This window comes from Cystoisospora suis, assembly GCF_002600585.1.
Source record: "Cystoisospora suis strain Wien I chromosome Unknown contig_5476, whole genome shotgun sequence".
NCBI lineage: Eukaryota > Apicomplexa > Conoidasida > Eucoccidiorida > Sarcocystidae > Cystoisospora > Cystoisospora suis.
Genome location: NW_027158266.1, coordinates 2,187 through 2,461, shown reverse-complemented (window position 1 = coordinate 2,461; position 275 = coordinate 2,187). Strand labels below are relative to the sequence as shown.

At 42.5% G+C, this 275-nt stretch overlaps 1 protein-coding gene across 1 annotated transcript; it reads left to right on the top strand.

Moving 5' to 3' along the window:
* Position 1: 1 nt before the first annotated feature.
* CSUI_009258 (uncharacterized protein) lies at positions 2-232 on the top strand (the record flags this gene model as incomplete). Its single annotated transcript, XM_068069374.1, has 1 exon — positions 2-232. A coding segment is annotated over one exon (231 nt), but the record flags the coding sequence as incomplete, so codon positions are not given.
* Between the last annotated feature and the right edge of the window lie 43 nt (positions 233-275).

Below are 275 nucleotides of genomic sequence, written 5' to 3'. Positions count from 1 at the left end.
TAGTAGGAGTAGTAGTAGTAGTGTAGGAGAAACGATAGATCATCGCATTTGGCTAGGGGAAAGTAGAGGCACCGCACACATTCCCTCGCATCTAGTCCAAACAGCCGCTCATTCTGCTTATGCTGCTAATACTAGTACTAATACTAATGATGGTGAGAGTGAGAGTGCTTTTCGCCTTTATCCTCCTCATCATCATTTTCATAGACACTATTATCATTGTTATACTTATCAGCATGATGAGGCTGAAGGTTGCTATTCAAAGCACCAGCAGGAAG